The sequence below is a fragment of the Astatotilapia calliptera genome, chromosome 13, assembly GCF_964374335.1.
Source record: "Astatotilapia calliptera chromosome 13, fAstCal68.1, whole genome shotgun sequence".
Classification (NCBI taxonomy): domain Eukaryota; kingdom Metazoa; phylum Chordata; class Actinopteri; order Cichliformes; family Cichlidae; genus Astatotilapia; species Astatotilapia calliptera.
In genome coordinates, this window is record NC_137434.1 from 2,029,721 (window position 1) to 2,050,623 (window position 20,903).

The window sequence follows — 20,903 nt, forward strand, 5'->3', positions numbered from 1 at the left end:
ACAGCACCAAACATCCAGTCATTTCTAAACTAAAATGCAGACACCCAGCCATATATGCAGCATTTTCTAGGATGTCTACATACCAAATAATTGAGATACTGCAGCTAAAATGCAGCAATATTATAGAAGTAAAGCCAAAGGACCAACAAACGAAAAAGGCTCTGCCTGCTGAAAAACTCACAGGACCTTAGTTACAGTGTGCTTAAGTTGATCCTCTCACTTTGTCATCACATGATGTTGTGATTGGCTACTTTGAATTCACACCCCTGACTACCCACATCAGGCTCTCCCTCAGCTGTCCCAAACCAAAGACCACGCTAGTCCTGGTTAGAGGCTGAACAAACTCTTAATTTGTAATGAGTCCTGCACCTGTTCTGGTGTTTTTTCTCAACTGTGCAAACAGTATCTTTCAGATTATGTCACATTTGGGATTTTGGCACGGTCAGCTAGTCTATTCAGTGGTGCCTCTGTGTCAAATTCACATATCTAAATATGAAATGAAGGTTAACTTATCAAATAGAAATGGAAGAAACTAAGATTCTTCTCATTTTTATTATTATTTCAAGACCACTTCAGTAACTATGATCAAGTAAATAGAAATGGAGTTTTTAAAATGTAGTAAAAATCCAGACCTGTTTTTTTCCACTCTACTCTCACATCAAGATTTAATGGAATTGTACTTTGGTCTGAACTCAGTTCACATCACCTTGGCTGCTTCTCAGGCTGTACTGAGAGGCTTTGAAGTCTAAAAGCTTGCAGAGTGTTTTTTTTTTTTTAGCACAAACTGTTCAAACACTTTCCTGCTTACCTTTGCATTCATTTGGGAGTTAAGCCTTTTCATCCTTATATGTTGCTTTGGTACAACATTTATAGGGACGTTAGTGTTGCATTTGTGTCTCTAAACGATTGTGAACATGAGGTTTTTTTTATGGCTGAAAGATGGTATATTTGAATTTGTGCCCACTTACTGTGAGAGTCTTACCTATTGACTCACATTGTAAATTGCTATTGAATTTCATTCAGTCAGGACAGGTTGTTGCTTGAATCCAACTGCTGATATCCCATTCAAAACTATGCTGTCATTCTGTAGAAGTGGTGACTTTCAGGCTGGTTATATTTAGCGTTTTGATTCTGCAGACTCATGGGTCAGTACTCGGTCAAATTAATTTTTAATGTCAATGTCAGCACTGGTGAATCTGCAGATATGCTCATATTCCCTTTATCCATGCGACATGTCCTATCCACAATCCATATTTTCCATCTTAACACTCATGTGTCACTGTTTAAGAAATCATAGGGTATGTGAAATGAGACTTTTATAACTACCATTTTTACCCTTCGGCTGTAAAGGCTGATGGGCAGATGTTGTCAGGTGAGCGGGCGGCGTAGATACCCGAGTTTGTGAATGTGAAAGCTATAGAATAAAGTGACTTACGAGCTTCAAATTGATATCATAGGTACATGTACTAAAAATCTTGGAAGTTTTTGGATCCTGGTGACCTTGACCTCAATGTCAGAAATAATGTTTTCTGAAAATCATGTGAATGGCATAACTTGAGAAAAAGGCAATATAGAATTTGGGTGACTTGGGTGAACCATTCTTTAAATCAAAATACACTGTATTTCTAAAAGTATTCACTCCTCCATCCAAATAAAGGATTCAACTGGTCCAGTCATTGCCAGAAGTGTATGAAATCAGCAGCTAGGAGTGCAGACTAATTCTGCACACATTGAGTTGCTCTCATGAGCTTTGTGAATTACAGCGAACCATAATGCCACCTGCACGTAAAATTTATCCACTACTGCTAAATATTCCACAGTAAACTGTGGTATTGTAATAAAGTGTAAGTGACTGGGAACAGTATCAACTCAGCTACGAAGTGATAGGCCACAAAATCAGAGCAGGGTCCATTGCAGAGGTCACCAACGTCCGATCGCTTCAGACCTCCAAACTTCAGGTGAACTTCAGATTAATTGAAGAACAGTGTACAAAGAGGTTCATGGAATGTGTATCCATGTTTAGCACCTGCATCCAAACCTTACTTCCCCACAACTCAATGCAAAGTGCCGGATGCAGTAATGTAAAGCACACACCAGCTTTGGATCTTCTGGAGCTAAATGAGGCCACCCAAACACATGAGATGTCATCGATAAGGCCAGGATGCCCTTAGTTGAGCACATCAGGACTTAGTAGTGGAGCTCAAATAAGTCAAAAGATATAGAACAAAAAGTAAAATCCCAGGAGGACATACCTTCAAGAAATATTTTAAAGAAATCATTGTTTATTAACTTTTACTTTATTTTATAAGATATTTTTCTTTTATGCTTGCTCTTTTCTTTTTTCTTGGTTTTTTTTTTTTTGCTCCATCATCTGGATGAATTGTACACCTTTTGAGTCTTTTCTATCCACAAATTTTTTGTGAATACTCACTGCCTGCAAATACAGACAATTCAGATATTTAAGAAAAGGAAAACTGTTAACGGTTTTCACCCCAGTTACATACCTTGAGTATGTAACTGAGCAGCTCAGTTTTTCTTTAGCCATTACCTTCACATAACGAATGGGTACTGACTCATCACTTCCTTCCAATGAACTCGAATAAACTACCCAAATGTGCCCACTGCCCAGACACTAACTGCTTGACGGGGTCTGTCATTATCTTCATTTAACCAATAGAGTCATCCTCTCTGTGGATCCTGATTCACTGTGTCATTCCATAACCTGTAGAGATTAGACACCTGCAGTACAGGACAGCTTACCGATGACAGGGATTTGTGGCTCGGTGAAATCTCTCTCTGATTCAGACTTTGCATCAGGGATTTAATTTCATTAAGGGAAATTCTTTACATATTTTGTAAACCAGTTGGTTTTCTTTTGAGAGAAAGGACCTTGTCAGGCTTCACTTCCACAAACCTTATTATTACAGAATTAAACTTACCAGTTTGTGACAGTGCACAACTGTGACACACAGTGTTGTCTTCAGTTAGAATCCTCAGGATTAATACAGACGTTGGATAAGGATTGCAAGAGTGATGAAACTCTGGGAAAGAGTTAAATATGGTTAAAAGATTCTGTTGATTCTATTTAACCATGAGTTGACACAATGCAACAATGCATAGCAATCAGCCCAGTTAATCAAGTTCATCACAAGTAACGTCACATCTTTATTCACAATGACCAAGGAGTTTTCTCAAAGTAGATATAACCTGCTATTGCCTGCTGCTTTTTTTTAAGACAATTAAACTTTTTGTGATTTGCAGTTCAGAATAACCTGTAATTCAATCAATCTCTTTTATAAAGCACTGAATTCACTTTTCTTCCAAAAAGATCTTAGTAATTGTTAAAATTTGTAGATATTTTCGTTAGTTCTGTCATCAAAAATGTATTTGTAAACATTTTAGTTTTAGTAATTAAACATAAACATTTTTAGTTAAATTATTTAATGCTTAAACCAGTTAGACCTGCAGAAAGGCGTTAGATTCTCCAGATTTAGCTTAAGGAACCCTGCAGGGAACCTTACCTTCTCTGTGTATAGTGTGGTTGAACCTCAGAACATATCACATAATAATGTGTGTAAAAATATTTATTATGGACAGAATTAAGACAAACATAGCAGGTGGATTTACAGGAGATTACTGAACTGTTAAGAGTTTGCTGAAACAAACAAAAGGCTTGTAATTGTTTTCAGTCTCAGCCAGTGGATGAACGTACAAGGTCCTCTCTTTGCTCTACTTGCAGTGGATCACTGTGACATCCTGAATAGCTGCCCTGAGGATGAACCAATGATGCCTAATGAAGAATGTCTGGATGCCGCAGCTGATGAGTCCCTGCTGGAGACGAGTCCCATTCAGTCACCTCTGCAAGTCTTTGCTGGCATGGGGGGCCTGGCCCTGATAGCGGAGAGGCTGCCCATGCTATACCCCGATGTCATTCAGCAGGTAAAACTCAGCTTTCAAGAGGCACAGAAAATTAGAAATTGAACAACTTGCATACATACAGCAGTTCTTTAGTATTAACTTTTTATTTCACAACAAATGTTTTGAGCTTACCTGCCCTGATAAAGAGCCTTGTGTGTCTCCTAAATTCACCTGTCAGCATTGTCTTGCATTTCACACCTTCGCTGAGCCTTTACTCGTCGTTGCGGTTGTTCACAGGTCAGCGCTCCTGTGGTTCCCTCCAGCACACAGGAGAAGCCCAAGGACAGCGACCAGTTTGAGTGGGTGACCATAGAGCAGTCGGGTGAGCTGGTGTATGAGGCACCAGAGTCCATTGCAGCGGAGCCACCGCCCATCAACAAACAACAGTCCCAGACATCCTCATCGTCATCATCCTCAGTGCAGACCATGTCGCCCATCCCTGCCCACTCACTGGCAGCTTTTGGCCTCTTCCTGCGCCTGCCAGGTTACGCAGAGGTGTTGCTAAAGGAGAGGAAACATGCCCAGTGTCTGCTGCGGCTGGTACTGGGTGTCACAGACGATGGAGAAGGCAGTAAGTCTGAAAACACGTCACAGCTGTCCGCACTGAAATTCACCTTGGGCTTTGAACTTTTAGCTTGGGAAGTATTTAATGCCAGAAAAAGTTTGAGAATTGCTAAGCTATTTGAAAGAAAGCTCTTGCAAAGATCCTTTGCACACAGCTATTTCTCCTGTCTGTCCCCAATTGACTAAAATATAAAATTTACTGTGTTTTCTAACCAGCGAGAGTTTGTCAGCACGGTGTCTTATTTTCCTTTTTGCCCCCCCCTTCAAGAAAAGTAAAATAAAAATGGATTGTTCATGTGTGATTTAATCGACTAAAACACAAATCTAAACAACAAATATAAAAGCAGCATCAAAACCTTCTTATTTTGAGTGTCTGCTTTGACATCTTCTTAGGTCACATCCTGCAATCTCCATCAGCCAACGTGCTCCCCACACTACCATTCCATGTCCTGCGAGCACTGTTCAGCAGCACCCCTCTGACCACAGACGACGGTGTGCTTCTGCGTCGCATGGCTCTGGAAATCGGTGCCATCCACCTCATTCTAGCCTGTCTGTCAGCTCTGAGCCACCACGCCCCTCGCAACCCCAATGCCAATACCAGCGTCTCTGAGGTATGACCCATATCACACATACATTCTGTTTCTAATCGTCAATTGTCCCTGACGATAGAGCAGGGCGATGTGACCAAAAAGATTTATCACGATATACATTTGAAATTTTGCGATAACGATATAACTGACGATATAATTGACACTAGACAAAACACTTTACAACTCCACAACTTTATTAGTGCAAAAAAAAATCTATGTATTTTCACTTAAACAAGCAGCTGTTTTATGTGCATTAAAGTTATATAAAAACGTAACAGTGCAAATTCCTTGACAGTTTAACCAAAAGGCATTTCCAGTGGAAACTGTCCGACATATCCTCAGCATAACCATGTATAATATCCACAAAACTTCAAAGAAGTTATACACACACAATACGGTAATATTATGTTGGAGCACAGTACGTATCACTCCGCGAGGCTCCTGCCTATGAAAGCCGTAATGCTCCGACAATCTATCAAGTGGTGCGGCTTCGTAGCTTAGCAAAGTCGTACTAAAACATTTGACAGATTTTCGAGCACCGTGTACATAAAATCGTTTCGAGGTCAGCAAACACAACCAGGATTCAAACATAAGGCACACGGGATTATAAGGGGCTCTGTCGACTTTCAGAAAAATCAAAGGATTGATTTTAAGTGTGCCGTATTTTCCAAACAACACGGTAATAACGACGGCCCGCTAGCATGCGCTACCAAAAATAGTGCTTTGTTGTGTATCTGACGGATGAAAGCTAAACCAGTTCCACACCACTGAAGCTGCAGCATTTTTACAAACCAGTTCAGCTTCATCTGTTTCATTCAACGATCCGCTTTCGCTCTTCTCATTCGGCGTCGCCGCCATGTGCGTATGTAAACAAAGGCACTGCGCATGCGCGTTTTACCCATATTCTATCACGATATGTCATTTTCCTATCGTTGCCCAAAGTTACCGGTATTACCGTGAACGGTATGATATAGCCCAGCCCTACCTGATGATACATTTTGGCTCTTTTAAATTTGTGGCTGATGACAGCTTCCTGTCGGTGTTGCATTGTGAATCATTTCTTGAACCTTTCACCAGCCTGTGAGATGTCTAAGAAAAGAGAGTCCTGTCCAGCTCTTGTCATTTTCTTACTTCTGTCAGACTAACCCAGCTTCATGCCACTGGCTACTCTCACTTTGCCTGAGTGTTTTGCTGTTGGCAGTAATGGAGTAACTGAGGATAAAAACGATTGCCGTTATTAATGACCCTCTGTCTTGCTGCTTTACTTACGGCTTCCTTAGCGTACCTTTGCCTGGCAAATGGCTTAATTGTTCATAGTGAATGATAAAAAACAAACAGCTGCAGGGAGAAAAGGCTGTGCATCCGAGAAACGGGTAGTACCTCACCTCGACTTGCCTGACTCTGCTAACTGCACATCTTCTATGACCTGAAGAAGTGCAGATAGGGCTGTTCGATATAACAATATATATCAGATGACGATATAAAAACGTCTATCGTTTCATTTTACGCTATTGTTTCGTGGTGTCGCAAAAGAAACCGTTTATGGCAATATTTTTTTCATTGTTTTGATCGCAGTCATTGGTTTTTATGTGTTGTCGTCAGCAACAACGACAGTAAAACCATCACGTGTTGGCTTGTTTATTTTCCGCATAAATCTTTCAAAATAAAGCTTAAGATCCTGTTGAGACTTTTCAAAATAAACTGAATCACGTGAAAGAGCAGATTGTTTACAGATGAGAATTAAAAAAGAGCCACCAGGTGCTAAAAAATAAACCTTAGACTCAAACGTTAGAACAGGCTTTCCCCGCAGCACGCTGTGTAATAAATACTCAAAGAAAACTGCAGCCTTTACAACTTATGTCTAAAAATGTATAGTTTCATGCCTCTGTTAAAACACTCAACTCCAGGTACACGACGCCCAGCTGGAAACACTTCACACAAGTCGAGCTGCCCGAGATTGACAGAATTTACAGAAAATGTTACATTTTTGTGATTTATATCGTTATCGGGACGATAGATGTCTTATATAGGGATATGAGATTTTGGTCATATCGCACAGCCCTAAGTGCAAAGTATATGGACGTTTAGCTCTTGAAACAAAAAAATTAAGGATGTGCTTTACATACAAATGTAGAGCAATTTACAAACCATTCTGACAGCAATATAGCATCAATGGGCTTTTAAATAAAGTCGGGAAGAGAGAGCCTGGTTTGTGTTTGTATGCATTTAATGGCAGCTTGTGTTAATGTGTAGGAAAAATCAATGATTGTTTTCCTAGTGTGAATGGCAGAGGTCACATCTGAAATCATAGTTACTGTGATCTCAGGTGTAGGTCTTCAGCGCTTTTTTTTTTTTTTTTTTTTAATTTTTATAAATTAAAGGGGCCTCAAAGAGAGGCGTAAGAACAGAGTCAACAATGGTTTGGTATCCCAGAAAAAGAATAAACCAGTTAGACCTGTTTTCTTATCATGTTTCAAACACCAAACTGAAAAAATTAAAACATATCTAGCTAAAGCATATGAGCTTATGAGTTTTTCACCCCCTGAGTGGAGGTGTTGTCACTGGGTTCCTGAAGCAGACCTGCCTTGTTTTTGTTGTGGTGGTGATGTGTCCGGTCTCATGCTTGTTCAGGGACTGTGTGAATACACAAATCTGAGCCAAACGCATCACACTGGCAGTGGTTGACCTTGATCTCCTGAGACCCATGTTCTGGAGTGGTAGCACTGGTGTGAGATAAGACACTGTGTTTTAAACATGAGAGACAATTGAACAAAACATTAACTTTAAACTTCAGGGACCAATTTTCTGTCTGCTCCTTTGACTCATTTCTTGTTTGACTCCATGTGACCATCACAAATGTTTTATGGCAGCTTTCTATGTAGGCCACAACCAACTCTGACCTTTTTGAATACATGATAAAACGTGATGAAAAAGCAGCAACAGTGTTTACGCCTGAATTTCATTAATAATTGTTAAAGGGAAGTAAAAATGCAAAATCTTTGGTGTGTGTGTGTGTGTGTGTGTGTGTGTGTGTGTGTGTGTGTGTGTGTGTGTGTGTGTGTGTGTGTGTGTGTGTGTGTGTGGCAGCCACAGATATCCAGCTGCCATGGTGGGGGGACCAGTGAGGAGCAACAGCTGTACTGGGCTAAAGGAACGGGTTTTGGTACTGGATCTACAGCGTCAGGCTGGGACGTAGAGCAGGCCCTCACCAAGCAAAGGCTAGAGGAAGAGCATGTCACTTGTCTACTCCAGGTAAGTGCAAATGAGCATTTTTTTTTTTTTTTTAAGGTGGGTTATTTTTGCCTGGTATTCCCTATGAAACATGGGCCATAAATGAACCCATTAATTTTTTTGTGAACTTGCACTATAGTATTCAAATTCAACAGACTGACCAAACTACAAGACGCAAATAATGAGCAGACAGCTGGGTTAAATGGAGGGCAGGGAACTAAAACGGCTTGTTTCGGGCAGGGGATAAAAAAAGGGCTGCAGCAATGCTCAATTTAAGATGAGTAAGGATTCATTTGAACCATGAACCACGCAAAGGTATCATATCTAGCTATGTTTAATTTCTTTTGATGTTACTTACTGTGCCTTGTCATAGTGAGAGATGAGCACCCAACAATACAGTTGGTGCATATATTTGATTCCCAATAAAGAGGTATGCTTATCATCCTGGCAGTTGTGGTGTGTAGGAAGGGACATCTGAAGACACACAGTGATCAAAAACATGGATTCGCCCTCATCCAGAGCAGGTCACATGAACGCTTTTCTTCATAAAGGGTAAATTTTAATTCTGCATTTGTTTTTCTTTACTAGGTCTTGGCAAGCTATATCAACCCAGCAGGCTCAAGTGGCTGCCACATTGCTGATGCCTCTTCAACAGCCAGCAGAGCTCACAACAGCTCAGCACTGCCAGCAGTGCTGCTAGAGCTGCTGAGCCAGTCCTGCCTCATTCCCGCCATGTCCTCCTACCTACGCAACGACTCAGGTAGGGCCCATGTCTTTGCAAGTGATGAGTATGACCAACAGAGAGACGGATCTAGCCTCTGTGCGCCTTGATTCCTAGGCCCCACCGGTTGGCTGAGGAGAAGTGATTTGAACCTCTGTATATTTCAGCTCAACAGAGTGATCACGTAGGAATTTCTACCATAAACACTAAGCAAGAAAGATGACTCTCCTGTCACACTGAAGTGGACATGAAAGGGTTATCTGTAAAAATAATGTTGTATCCCTTAGATCTTTCGTTCTATTCACTGAAATGAATAGTGCTTACCCACACAAAGGAAATAGGACTTTTGTGGTTTACATCAAACATGACACAGACCTTTAGGCAACATGTTAAATTCTCTAAGGAGAGACTGCTGATAAGTGATGGTAGCTGAGTTTGTAAGAGATTAATGACACAGAACTATAGAACAACTGAGAATGCAATCACGAGAATGAAAATAAACATTTCACTTTTTATTAGGCATCAAGATGGGGATAGTTTACGGCTCAAGTCACCTTGAGTCTTCATAACATCTTTATTTACAGTCTGTTTGCTGAGACCTGGTATGCATCTTACCAAAAGTAACATGTAAGTTACTGTCTGCTTGATAGTAACTTACATTTTTCACTGAGAATATTGATCAACTCAAGTAAGTCTGTGACAAGCACAATGTAATATCCTGTAATTGAATCTAGCTTGCCCACTATAAAAATGCAGAAAGCTGCATACTTCCAATAGGCTTGATAAGTTTGTGGTTATCATTGCTCCTATAGTATGTGTTTAGAAATCTGTCATTAAGAAGTCTTACCGCTCCATGTTTCATTATTTAGATTCTACATACTCGAAAACATCATGAAATCAATTTCCTGAAGGGTTTCTGGCATTTGTGTTTGTGGGCAGATTTTTAAAAAAAAAAGAAAAAAAAAGACCAATTTTCAAAAATGATAAATTTAACTGATTGCTATCAACCTGGGAAGCAAAAATCAGAAAAGCAGTCTGCTACTTAACACTCGGTGTTCTGTGGACACAGAGAGAAAGTAACACCTATATGCCACTTTAAAGTTTTTGTTTACACAATTAACCATAGCTGTATGCTCACTGGCTAAACGTGTTCGTTGTTGTTTATACCTAAGAGTCTAGCAGGGATACTGTTGAAGACAAAGTCAAAGGAGCTTGCAAAGAAGAAGACAAAGCTACAGCTTTGGCATGAAATCTTGGATTCCAGGGACTTTAGAGTAATTTTATATTGTATAGCAAAGAGAGAACTCCAATTTCAAAAAGTAAAAGTGCTAAGCAGATAAATATATACATGAATGCAAGTGAATGTAGACGGTGCTGCACAGTTAAGGTTAGGTCAGCCCACTGCTTATATCCTCGATCGTGGCTCAAGAGTTGGGAGTTCGCCTTGTAATGGGAAGGTTGCTGGTTCGAGCCCCGGCTTGGACAGTCTCGGTCGTTGTGTCCTTGGGCAAGACACTTCACCTGTTGCCTACGGGTGGTGGTCAGAGGGCCCGGTGGCGCCAGTGTCCGGCAGCCTCGCCTCTGTCAGTGCGCCCCAGGGTGGCTGTGGCTACAATGTAGCTTGCCATCACCTGGGCATCTGGTGATGGCGACACATCATGTGTGAATGGGTGGATGACTGGATGTGTAAAGCGCTTTGGGGTCCTTAGGGACTGGTAAAGCGCTAGTATCATCCCAGAGCCTGTTACAGTGAGTGTATGCTACCTGTGTGTGCCTAATGCTGCTGGTTGTTTAACTTTGCAGGAGTATGTAAGCATGCATGCTGGCTTGTATTAATGTGCCCCTGGTCTCATAATTAAATAACAGCTGATAAATAGCATTGTGAGTGTTGTAATTACTCCTCATTATCTGGTAAAAGCCTCTGACGTGTGTTTAAATCCAAGTGTTTCCACATGCTGTGTTAAAGCATGTCCTTTGTAATACTTTTAAAACTGATATATTTATCACCCAGCTTAATAGCACATAGGTATAATGTCATGTGTTGAGTAGACATTGATTAGAGTTAATTGAAATCATGGTGTGTCCTGCCAAATAGAAGCTGGGAGCAGCTGGACCACCTTTTACATGAAAGCCAGGTGGCCAGGAGGTCCAAGGTGTGAATAAATGACTGACCAGAGCTGACTGTAGTGAACACTGGTTTTCTCTCCTTCTCTAACATTATTGTCTATGCTCTGCTTATTTAATTTAGCATCACATTGACTGCACGCGCACAAGAAAAAATACAGTCCCATAGAAATTTTGCGTCCTTTTTTAATATACTCTAGTCTGTGAAGCTTTTAGTAAAATGTTGCTATTTTTGTTTCTTTTTTTAGCCATGTTCTGTAGTATCCTTAACTGGCAGTTTAAGTTTCTTCATTCTACACCTTAGCCTTCATTGCCTCTTTCAAATCTGATAACTGGCTCGAGGTAACATTTATAACGGGCACTTTGACACACATCGAGAGATGGAGCACTTAATTCATTGTCATCTCATTTTTAAATACAGCATGGTCCAAAACACAAAATATGTCTTTTTGAAAAATAAAACCTTTTTTTTTTTCAATAAGACAATTTATTAAATATAGCTGAAATATTTGTAAGATTTTTCATATTTTCGGCTAAAACATACTTTGTTTCAGAATTTTTAACACTAACATAATTCAGCTGTTTGTTTTTTTTGCTCCTGGTGTCAAAAAAGATACTTGCATTGCCTTACCTTGGCCTCAAGTAACAATGTGAGGGATCTTGGGGTCTTGAACTTTTATCCTCCTTTTGTTGCCCTGCAATAGGCTACTGGGAGCTTCCCATTCTGGACTATCCTGCTTCTTCACTCACCTATTTCATTTACTGTATGTTTATACACCTGTCTGCATTTAATCATTAGTTACTTTTCATCTCTGGCTCTCTTCTGCAGTGTCTTTTGTTCTGTCTCTCTGGAGATTGTGCCCCTCCCTAATCTCGGTTCTATCTGAGGTTTCTTCCTGTTAAATGGAGTTTTCCCTTCCCACTATTGCCAAATGCTTGCTCAAATTGGGTCATGTCTTGAATATAAAAGAGACACAACAAGTTTTCGATAACTGAAGAACCAAAAACTGCGAAACTCTGCCCACTAGGCTGAAGAAATGCCAGAGAAGCAGAGCCCAAGAGAATGAATGGCCTGCTTGCCAAAGATCCATTCAGAGTATATGTTCAGCTACAAGGGAGCAATTTCACAATGGAAGACACAGCCAGAACTGAAATTGAGCGTACCATAGCAATCTTCCAGAGCAGAAACAACGAGTCTCCAGAATAAAGACCTGAACAGCACCAGAACCCAAAATGACTCGTACTAGCTGAGGAAGCTAACAGCACTCCTTGATTGCTTGACTGCACAAATAAGGGCGCTGCTATGCGAGTACCTGAAAGGTTGAGGGTGAAGATTAGTTGGTTTCAGGGCCTTGGTTGGTTTTAATCTGCCACATGGGATGTACCATTGACTTACACAGGGAAGTGGCTGACATCAATCTTACCAGTGGCTAGGAAGGACAGAACAGAGGTGTTCTGAGCATGGTAGAAAGGAAGACTGCTACAAGACTGCCCCAGAGACTATCAAACACATAGTAGCAAGATGGAAGATGTGAGCTGGGACTATGTACACTGAGAGGCACAACCAAGTGGCTTATAGTGTCCAAGAACATCTGTGATGCATAGAGATTAGAAGTCCTCAAGCCCCAATCGAACCAATATGGGACACCACTAAAGGTGATGATGAATTAAAAACAGGGCGACGGTCAGTGGAATTTCTACCTTCACACAGAGAAGCAGCTGTGACCAACCAACCAGACATAGTTGTGGTTGAGAAGATGCAGAAGACTGTAGGTTTGATAGATGAGACAACAACATCAGGAAGGAGGAGCACGAGAAAATAGAGAAGCATCAAGGACTGCGGGAACCACTGGAACAGGTTTAGAAAGTTAAGTTCTAAGTGGTCCCAGTGGGATTAGGAGCATTAGGACCTATAACTCCCAAACTGGAAGTGTAATTCCAGGCTTAACATTAGAGGTATCTGTCCAGAAGATTGCAGTCCTACAGTGCCTACCACTGCAATGAGTAAGAGGAAGATTTGTTTTAAATATCCAAAGGTGGGAACTGACAATGTACCTTGTTAATTGTACTCGAGTATTTACACAAATCTGTTCTTTTTACTCCTCATATTTTCAAAACAGGCTTGTAACTTTAGGGTTTAACACATTTGAGGAAAGATTTTTGGCATCAGTGTGAGCCTTCAGACCTTTAAACTGATTTGATCCTAAATGGATGAACAATAGCACACAAAATACGATATTATTTGTGTATCACTGGATTATCACATACAAAAACATTAAAGATGCAAATACATAATTTATTCATCATTTATAGTGCTATACTGAGGAGTTGAGGTTAACTAGGTTGAAACGATTTGGAACAGTGTTTTGGTTGAAAATGTCCATAATTGTGGTCATGGTGCCAATTTAGATTGTGTATTAGATCGTGAAGATCCAACATCTGGAGGATGTGCAGGATAAATTGATTAGCTTGTCATACTGTGGTGAGTTTATAGTAAAGCACTGTTCTGAATTGGTGCACAATGGCTGTGTTGCTAATGGTTACTGTTAGGTGGTTAGATGATACTTAGATTTCTTTTTTAATTCACTTAATTCTAACTTTATGCAACTTGATATGATCTAGTTTAAGGGCAGTGTAAACAGTATACTGATAATGGCTGGAGTCTAAGCAAAGATGGCTCGTGAAACATCTGTTTACATCTTATGTACAGTGGGGCAAAAAAGTATTTAGTCAGCCACCGATTGTGCAAGTTCCCCCACTTAAAATGATGACAGAGGTCAGTAATTTGCACCAGAGGTACACTTCAACTGTGAGAGACAGAATGTGAAAAAAAAATCCATGAATCCACATGGTAGGATTTGTAAAGAATTTATTCGTAAATCAGGGTGGAAAATAAGTATTTGGTCACCTCAAACAAGGAAAATCTCTGGCTCTCACAGACCTGTAACGTCTTCTGTAAGAAGCTTTTCTGTCCCCCACTCGTTACCTGTATGAATGGCACCTGTTTGAACTCATCATCTGTATAAAAGACACCTGTCCACAGCCTCAAACAGTCAGACTCCAAACGCCGCCATGGCCAAGACCAAAGAGCTTTCGAAGGACACCAGGAAAAGTATTGTAGACCTGCACCAGACTGGGAAGAGTGAATCTACAATAGGCAAGCAGCTTGGTGTGAAAAAATCAACTGTGGGAGCAATCATCAGAAAATGGAAGACATACAAGACCACTGATAATCTCCCTCGATCTGGGGCTCCACGCAAGATCTCATCCCGTGGGGTCAAAATGATCATGAGAACGGTGAGCAAAGATCCCAGAACCACACGGGGGGACCTGGTGAATGACCTGCAGAGAGCTGGGACCAAAGTAACAAAGGTCACCATCAGTAACACACTACAACGGCAGGGAATCAAATCCCGCAGTCCCAGACGTGTTCGGCTGCTGAAGCCAGTGCATGTCCAGGCCCGTCTGAAGTTTGCCAGAGAGCACATGGATGATACAGCAGAGGATTGGGAGAATGTCATGTGGTCAGATGAAACCAAAGTAGAACTTTTTGGTATAAACTCAACTCGTCGTGTTTGGAGGAAGAAGAATACTGAGTTGCATCCCAAGAACACCATACCTACTGTGAAGCATGGGGGTGGAAACATCATGCTATGGGGCTGTTTTTCTGCCAAGGGGACAGGACGACTGATCCGTGTTAAGGACAGAATGAATGGGGCCATGTATCGTGAGATTTTGAGCCAAAACCTCCTTCCATCAGTGAGAACTTTGAAGATGAAACGAGGCTGGGTCTTCCAACATGACAATGATCCAAAACACCGCCCGGGCAACAAAGGAGTGGCTCCGTAAGAAGCATTTGAAAGTCCTGGAGTGGCCTAGCCAGTCTCCAGACCTCAACCCCATAGAAAATCTGTGGCGGGAGTTGAAAGTCCGTGTTGCTCGGCGACAGCCCCAAAACATCACTGCTCTCGAGAAGATCTGCATGGAGGAATGGGCCAAAATACCAGCTACTGTGTGTGCAAACCTGGTAAAGACCTATAGTAAACGTTTGACCTCTGTTATTGCCAACAAAGGTTATGTTACAAAGTATTGAGTTGTATTTTTGTTATTGACCAAATACTTATTTTCCACCCTGATTTACGAATAAATTCTTTACAAATCCTACCATGTGGATTCATGGATTTTTTTTTTTTTCACATTCTGTCTCTCACAGTTGAAGTGTACCTCTGGTGCAAATTACTGACCTCTGTCATCATTTTAGGTGGGGGAACTTGCACAATCGGTGGCTGACTAAATACTTTTTTGCCCCACTGTATATCCTTAATGAGCAGTAAATCTCAGAGCAGCAGCAGCACAGGTCAACTAATCACAGCCTGTCCATCAAGATAATCTTCTGTAGGTCATAGGTTTTTGACTTTTACTTGACTAAAGACATTAAATTGGTCTGTCAACTTTTACGAGGTTTTGTTTTGTTTTTTTTATAACTCCCCTGAACTAAAATATGTCTGCCCCCCTTGCCATCTCTGCATACATCTCAAAACTGGAATTAAGTAATCTGGAATCCATTTCATAAATAGAAATGACACATGTCCCCTCCACCTTACTACTTAATTCCAGTTTTGCTTTGTCTCAAACAGATATGATTTAAAGTTAAAATATGTTGTATGCAGTTAATGGCCATTTTGGTACATCATTCCTGCTGATTAAACATTAGCATAATGTAGGAGAGTAATGGTCGGTAGTGATTCATCATGTGGCAAAGAAAGCAGTTCCTTTGTGTTTTCCAAATGCATAGGCCTCACAGTTTGTCCACTCATTTGTTTTAACTGTTTTTTCACAGCAGGCTAAGGAAAACTATGTTTTTGAATGAAATGCTTGACCTTGTGCACAGAAAGTCTTTTGTTCCCTATACAAACCCGTACACACTTCAAGGATTTCCTACATCACAAGGCATATTATTGACATCAGTACAAGGTGAAAGCTAAATACGCCACAGCACCACCTTCATTCATTACCACAATGTCCCTGTGGATTTGTGAATTTGCAGTTTATCACTGCTCACCCGTGGAATTGTAGATTCTATTACCACACGCTTCCCTCCTTGCAGTTAAAATGGGTAGATGAGCACTTTGAAGTGGATCAGGGCAAAGGTGAGACGTAAGATGCCACCACCAGTGATCATTGTTGTAATTAGATCCCATTCATGTAAAGTTATATACACGAATCCTTCTACGCAAACACCTTGGGGGTTTTCACAGATGAGGCTGGAAACTCATTCTTATTGTTATTCTTGGGTGTTTATTGTTCAAATGTCCCCCAATTCCACAATACATCTAGACGTTATTCAGATATTTATCAAAAGCTTTTTAATACAGGAAAATGATTGCTGACACTACCCTTAAATGAATATGAGCAAATAAATGAAGAGACCTCTGCGATCCCTCTGCACCTGACACATTTTACTCACACTCACCGACTTTCAAAGATGGACAGAGATGAAGAAAGAATATAGAGCATAAGCCCCATTTCAAATGGAAACTACATAGTTTAATTACAAGTTGATCCCATTCCTTAATGTCTTGCAACTGTGACTTCTGTGTAAGACCTGTGTATTATCAAAAATAGTTTCACACTTTTGGGGTTTGGGAAGCACTTCTAGAACACCTCAGTATAGTGTGAATTTGTGGTACACATGATGTGAAGTTGCAGGTCTGTCGGAAGTTGTTGTATAGCCACATTGCTTAGGAAGAGTGCTGTATTTGTATTACTGTAAGGGCCCTGAATCAAACACATTTTGTGGCCCTGAAGACTTACAGGTGACCAGCAGTGTTTCCAGAAGCAGCTTCCAGTTGTCACTTTATAGACTTTGCCTTTAATCATATTGTTGAGAACTCCTTCCAGACAAGTAGCAATTATGCTCCCCAAAGTTTTGAATTTAAAAAGAGAGAAAATATATCGGGTTTCTACAACACTTCTTTCCAGTAAGTACAACAGTCCAAAAAAAATCTGATCTAGGGAAATTTTGTTTTTCCTCTTGGGCCACACGGGGGAGTCAGTCCTGGCTGGGAGCTTGATGATGTCCATCTGGCATACCCTGGTTCCAGCCTAGTCCTGTTCCTGCCATGTCTCCCAGCCCTTTGTTATCTTGTCGGCTCATGGCTGTGGCTTGGCAATATGGCTTGTTTGTTTACATCTTTAACCAGTCTGTTGATTTCCCTTCTCCTCTCTCTGGGATAGACTTTCATTTCAAACTTTTTTCTCCAACATGTGTGGCTTTCTAATTAACCCCGTCCTTCACTACTGCTCACTTCAGCTTTTCTGGCATATTTTCTCTGATTTAGAAATCCTTTTCTTCAGTTTTGGTATGTCACAGTGTGGTGTAGATATAAACAAAAACGATTACAAACAGGTTAAGAAATGTGCCAATGATGCCTAGCATGGCCAGTATGGACTCCTCCTGCTCCTCCTTGAGCTCCAGTGCCCGCACGTCATCAAGGGTGATGACTGTAGTACCCATGGTGCTGTTATTCACCTAACCTGGCAAGGGTGCACTTATCTGGAATGAAAGGAAGTGAAGGGGACTGTGTCAGACAAGAACTGAAAGTAACATCAAATCATAATTGGGTGTCTTTTCATTGCTCAGCTGCATCCTTTTTACTGTACTACTAATCTGCTAGTTTTTGCTCAAAAAACACATTCAAACAGCCCTGGTTCAGGCAGTGCCAACATAATCTCTCCCACCCCACCAGCCACAGGAAAATTAATCATGAATCAAATACAACAATGGCTGCATAGAGTGGAATGGAGATTAGTCTTTGAAGACTGCTTCTTACAACCTGCTACAGATTGTAGCTGAGCTCCTCAGTTGTGAGCTAGGAGCCAGCACTTAGTCAGCCTCATTTTAGGATTACTTGGAATGAAGCTTTTAAATTGTTAGCAATGATGCTCATTGGCATTCTCCATGTTAAAATAAGTTTGATTTAAAGATTGAGCATGCTACACCCACCTCCTCTGTATAGGTCTTAAATTAATAATCCCCCCTATCCCAGGCTCCTTGAAGTAGTTGTTCTGAGCATAATTCCCATTTTCCCTATGGATAAGTCTTAGAAGGTAAAAATTAGGAGCTAACGATGTTGTCTGAAAGATGAACAGGATATTTCTATCCTTGGGTTTATAATAGAATAACATTCACACTCTTTCCCTTCAAGTCTGGAAAATTATTCTTAAATTCAGATAAGTCAAAAGCAATAGGGTAGGAAGGGGAAAGTGGCTTACCCTAAAGCGCCTTAGGTGTAAGACATCATCATCCGGCATGCTTTTTGGGTCCTCACAGAAAAACCATGGCTTTAAGGGCATTCTACATGTGGAGAAAAAAAAAGAGGTGGGGAGGCTGGGTAGAGACTGTTCCAGTGCCTATAAGCGACAGACCAAGTGGCGGAGAGAGACGGCGATGCCACGACAGCTTCTCGGTGCTCAGCGACGCTTCCAATGAAAACCTCCTTGTGACACTTGTCTCCTTCTCCTGTTTATAGCGCCACCTGTCAAGTTCAACAACCCTACCCACAAACTTCCCTTCTGATTAAGTTCCCCCTTTGTCTTGCCAGTTTTTTTTTTCTCCTTTTTTTCATCAGCAGGTTTGCCTTGCTGCTGCTAAAGCACCAGCAGCCTCTGCGTAGTGGAGAGGAGAGGGGTTCTCCTCATTTGTTCCCTCCCACCTCCCCTGAATTACTCCTATACTGACCGTCTGCTCCTTCTCTTGATTTCCCTGTAACGGCTTTGCTGAAACCCCCCTGCCTGCCTACACCTTATGCTGTAACACACTCTCCCCAATTTTCTACTGGCCTCTATTAGAAATGAATGCCTTTAAAAAAACAAAACAAAAAAAAAGCCTTGCAAGCAATGTGATTATTTTTTCTGAATGAACTGATAAGTCTCTCTGTCACCAAGCTTCCTCTGAGCTTGGTAAGAACATGCAGCTCCCCAAATTAGCAGTCTGTGGCAGGTGATATTCCAGAGGAGCAGGAGAAGCTGTAAATTCCCATGGAGCAGATTTCTGTAGAAAACCAAAAGCAGTCGGGGTGTCAGACAATCGATATGACACTATGGATGCGCGCCTACCACCAGTGACAGCACTGTTACGGCGGTTCTCCAACACCAGTTAGTCATCGTGGGAGGACTATGCATTGCATAATCAAGCAGAATGATGGCAAGAGAGCGAGAACGGATCCTGATGTCCATGGCAATGAATTGGAAGAAGCATGAGAACGAGAGAAGGGGGGAGGGAGGAAGTGAGGAGGAGCAGGAGGAGGAAGGGGGGAGACGACATCGCTCACGCTTAGAGTTGTCTCCTCCCTCCACTGCTGTGGGTGCTGGTGGAGTACATATACTCATGCACACACTCGCTCATTTACCACCTAGCAAAACACAAGACAAATATCCAAAAAGGAGGCAAATTCAGCCTCTCTGCGCTGCTCTCGGCTGAGTTCAGTCGTGCCCGTCATCAGCTGTTGTTATTCTGGAAGACCTGCAGAGAGGGGAGGAGTTGAGGAGGAGGAGGCAGCAATAAAAGGCGGTGGGGAAATAAAGGATGGATGTGACTGGTTGGAGGACAAAGAGGATGAGGCCGTGAAAAGATGTGGGGGTCTGCACGCAGTTAGATATATTCATCTCTAACCAGTGGCTTCTGAAACGGACACCAAGCCTGCCTATTTTGTCTTTCTAACTTCCCCCTTTATTTTGTGATAGAACCTCCTCACTCTGCTGTAACCTTTTTCTATGCTTCTATGAAATATTTTACTACCTTAAAACAAACTTGATGTTGATACGTTTTTTTTATGTGTCATCTTCCAGTCCTCCTGTAGCACCATTGAAAACCATTAGTGATATTTTTTTTAATAAAGGAAAAGAAGGTCAGTGTTGTTGGGCTCAATTACTATGTGTTCAGTTAGTTAGCTTGTACTAAATGGTAAAGTGACTGGTACATAATTGAGCACTCAAGGTGCTTTCTTGTTAATCCAGTCACACTCATTTATAGAGTACTTTTATCTAAGCACTTTTGAACATTTGTGCACACACTCAGTCTAGTGGATGGATTGGAGCAGCTTGGAGTTCAGGATCTTGCCCAAGGAATGTGTAGGCATGCAGACTAGAGGAGTCTGCTTTGTTAAGGCTTTTTCTGCTTCAATCCTCTCTTAAGCTCTTGTTTCATTTCTGTTCATATGCACACATTTATTGCATCTATGTATGGGATATGTTTGCTTAAACATTAGTTGATACATTAACGTTAAATTAATTAATTTTAGTTATCAGACCTTAAATTTAAGACTGAATTAATTTGGCTTCAGCAGTATTTAATTTACCTGGTAACCAGGTACAACAGAATGTTATAAGTAAAAGAGTCTATCTCAATATACTTCATCAACATCAAAAAGGTGAATTTTTGTAACAAATAAGGAGTTTCTGCTGGGTTTTATTTATTTATTTATTTATTTTGGTATCATGTCTGATTAAGAATCTTTTGTCTTATTTATGAGGTGGGATGTAGGATAATTACATGATGAACTGGGATAATTATGAATTTCTTTTAGTTGTCATTTTAGTCATAGTTTGGAAATCATTGCTAATTTATTCATGTAACTAACTTTGATGAATAAAAATGTTTATCTAAGGAGGCTGGTGGGTCTGTCTAGCACAGACCCACCGCTGGAACGAGACAATTCTACTGCAACAGCAAAGACACGAGTCGGCAAAGTTCT

General features: G+C 41.0%; 1 protein-coding gene and 1 long non-coding RNA gene across 5 annotated transcripts in view; one reads left to right on the plus strand and one right to left on the minus strand.

Annotated features, from left to right (window-relative positions):
• Positions 1–20,903, plus strand: part of birc6 (baculoviral IAP repeat containing 6) — a 132,706-nt gene that overhangs the window by 78,509 nt on the left and 33,294 nt on the right. For all 4 annotated transcript variants that reach the window (XM_026190469.2, XM_080288211.1, XM_026190473.2 and 1 more), the window contains exons 60-64: positions 3,740–3,939; positions 4,156–4,489; positions 4,876–5,093; positions 8,160–8,324; positions 8,892–9,063. In XM_026190469.2, coding sequence (XP_026046254.1) covers positions 3,740–3,939; positions 4,156–4,489; positions 4,876–5,093; positions 8,160–8,324; positions 8,892–9,063 — 1,089 coding nt within the window. The remainder of the gene's footprint in view (positions 1–3,739; positions 3,940–4,155; positions 4,490–4,875; positions 5,094–8,159; positions 8,325–8,891; positions 9,064–20,903) is intronic.
• Positions 16,427–19,413, minus strand: LOC145419774 (uncharacterized). Its single transcript, XR_013901116.1, has 2 exons — positions 18,424–19,413; positions 16,427–17,704 (listed from the first exon to the last, which is right to left on the minus strand). It is a non-coding gene; the product is annotated as an uncharacterized LOC145419774 (long non-coding RNA).